Genomic DNA, 1,622 nt, shown 5'->3' with positions numbered 1-1,622 from the left:
GTGGGGGGGTGCGTGTGTGGAGGAATTGCAAAGATTTAGTGCACCTTAAAACAAAAGGACATCTAACCTGCCCTTAGATCACACTCCAAGACGGAAAAGAGCTATGGCATCTCCTACACTCACAACTACTCCAAACACACCCAGACGCATGCAAAATGTGTCCCGCTTCCCATCGGCTTGAAAACCCCTCCTGGGCAGCAGCAACGGCCAGCACCAGGCCCTGGCTCCACTCCCAGGCCCTCCTGCCCAGTCCCAGCAGGCAGGGTGAGGGGGCAATTATCGATCCAAAATGCATAGGTATAGACACCACAGGAATACCCGCGCCCCGGTGGGAAGGGTCACCACAGGCACGGTCTCCACTTCTACCTCCAGTTGGGTGGAAAGTAGCATTTGCCACAGGCACGGTTCAATCGCACTCATGCTCCTTGCACTGCCCTGCAAGGAAAGACGAGTCATTTAGGTCAGACAGCCTCTTTGCCAGCCACAAGCCCCTGGAAGTACTCAACTCTGCTTCCTGGGAAATCCTCCAGCTGAGCGGTCCCTCTTCCACACCCCCGCACCCACCAGGTTCTCTTTCTGACTAAAGAGGAGCCATGTTTCAACCACAGCTACAAAGGCAGGAGAACCCAAGGGGTCTGCTTTGGCTCAGAAACCCCGTTCGTTTGCAGCAGGCTGGCAGCATCCAGGTCCTCATGTGCACGCCCCAGCGCTGCTCTACTTGGGAGGTATCACAACTATAGGCTGGCCTCGCTTGGGTCTCCACATGAGGACCTGGGCATCGTTGGCATTGGGCTTCACTAGTGCGTTTGGTGGGATGGGCTCCATCCTGCTGAGGATCCGGGGCTGCTCCTGCTGAGTCCTTCCCACCAGCCGAGCCCGCTGCCCCAGCAGCTGCATGGGATCAACCTCTATGTCCACACGCATCCTCCACTTTATAGTCTGCAAGATGATCTTTTCCTTGGTGGTGGTGTTCATGGCCACCAGCCACGTGGTAAAGCTCTGGTCCCTTTTAATCCTGGTCAGCAGTGGCACGTTACTGTTGCTCACAGGGACAGCCCATGTCACGCTGGGGTAGAAATTGTCATTCATGCTGACCGAGAACCTGGAGATCTTGTTAGTGGGCCCGACCAGGGTCACAGTTTCTGTGGTGTTTCCATACCAGGGGTAGCTCACGCCATCCGAATCGCTGATGGCTTTTACTCTTCCTTCTCGCAGGTCGGGCAGCTCCCAGCTTGACCTAGTGAATGGGAAGAGAAAGGCCAGGTTAGCAGGGAAATGGCAGCAACACTGCCCAGCAAGGGATGGGGAAGCAAGCAGCTTGGGGACCCTCTCCCCACCTACAGCAAGCTCTCACAGACCTCCTTAAAGAATAAATTCAGCTTTAGTTCCTTCACTGAGTCCCTCACGGCCAGCTGAAGCCTTTGCTCTGCCAGCACAACACTATTTTAATTAACCTGCTATCAAACCAACTGGGCCAAAACTCATTGCTGAGTCTCTCTGGGGCCGCTCCCTCCTTAATCAGCTCCTGCGCCAGAGGAGAACAGCCTTCCCCACTCACCAGCTGCAGCACCGCAACCAAAGCACCGGCCAAGCCCATCAGCAGCCCCCTCCTGCAATAAAAG

At 55.6% G+C, this 1,622-nt stretch overlaps 1 protein-coding gene across 1 annotated transcript; it reads right to left on the bottom strand.

Moving 5' to 3' along the window:
• Window positions 1–714: 714 nt before the first annotated feature.
• FAM78B (family with sequence similarity 78, member B) lies at window positions 715–1,237 on the bottom strand (the record flags this gene model as incomplete). The annotated part of the gene is made up of 1 exon (XM_010292754.1): window positions 715–1,237. A coding segment is annotated over one exon (523 nt), but the record flags the coding sequence as incomplete, so codon positions are not given.
• Window positions 1,238–1,622: the final 385 nt, after the last annotated feature.

Source organism: Phaethon lepturus, unplaced genomic scaffold (genome assembly GCF_000687285.1).
Source record: "Phaethon lepturus isolate BGI_N335 unplaced genomic scaffold, ASM68728v1 scaffold30558, whole genome shotgun sequence".
In the NCBI taxonomy this organism is placed as follows: Eukaryota; Metazoa; Chordata; class Aves; order Phaethontiformes; family Phaethontidae; genus Phaethon; species Phaethon lepturus.
The sequence above is the reverse complement of the archived record's forward strand: the minus strand, read 5'-3'. Positions and strand labels throughout refer to the sequence as shown.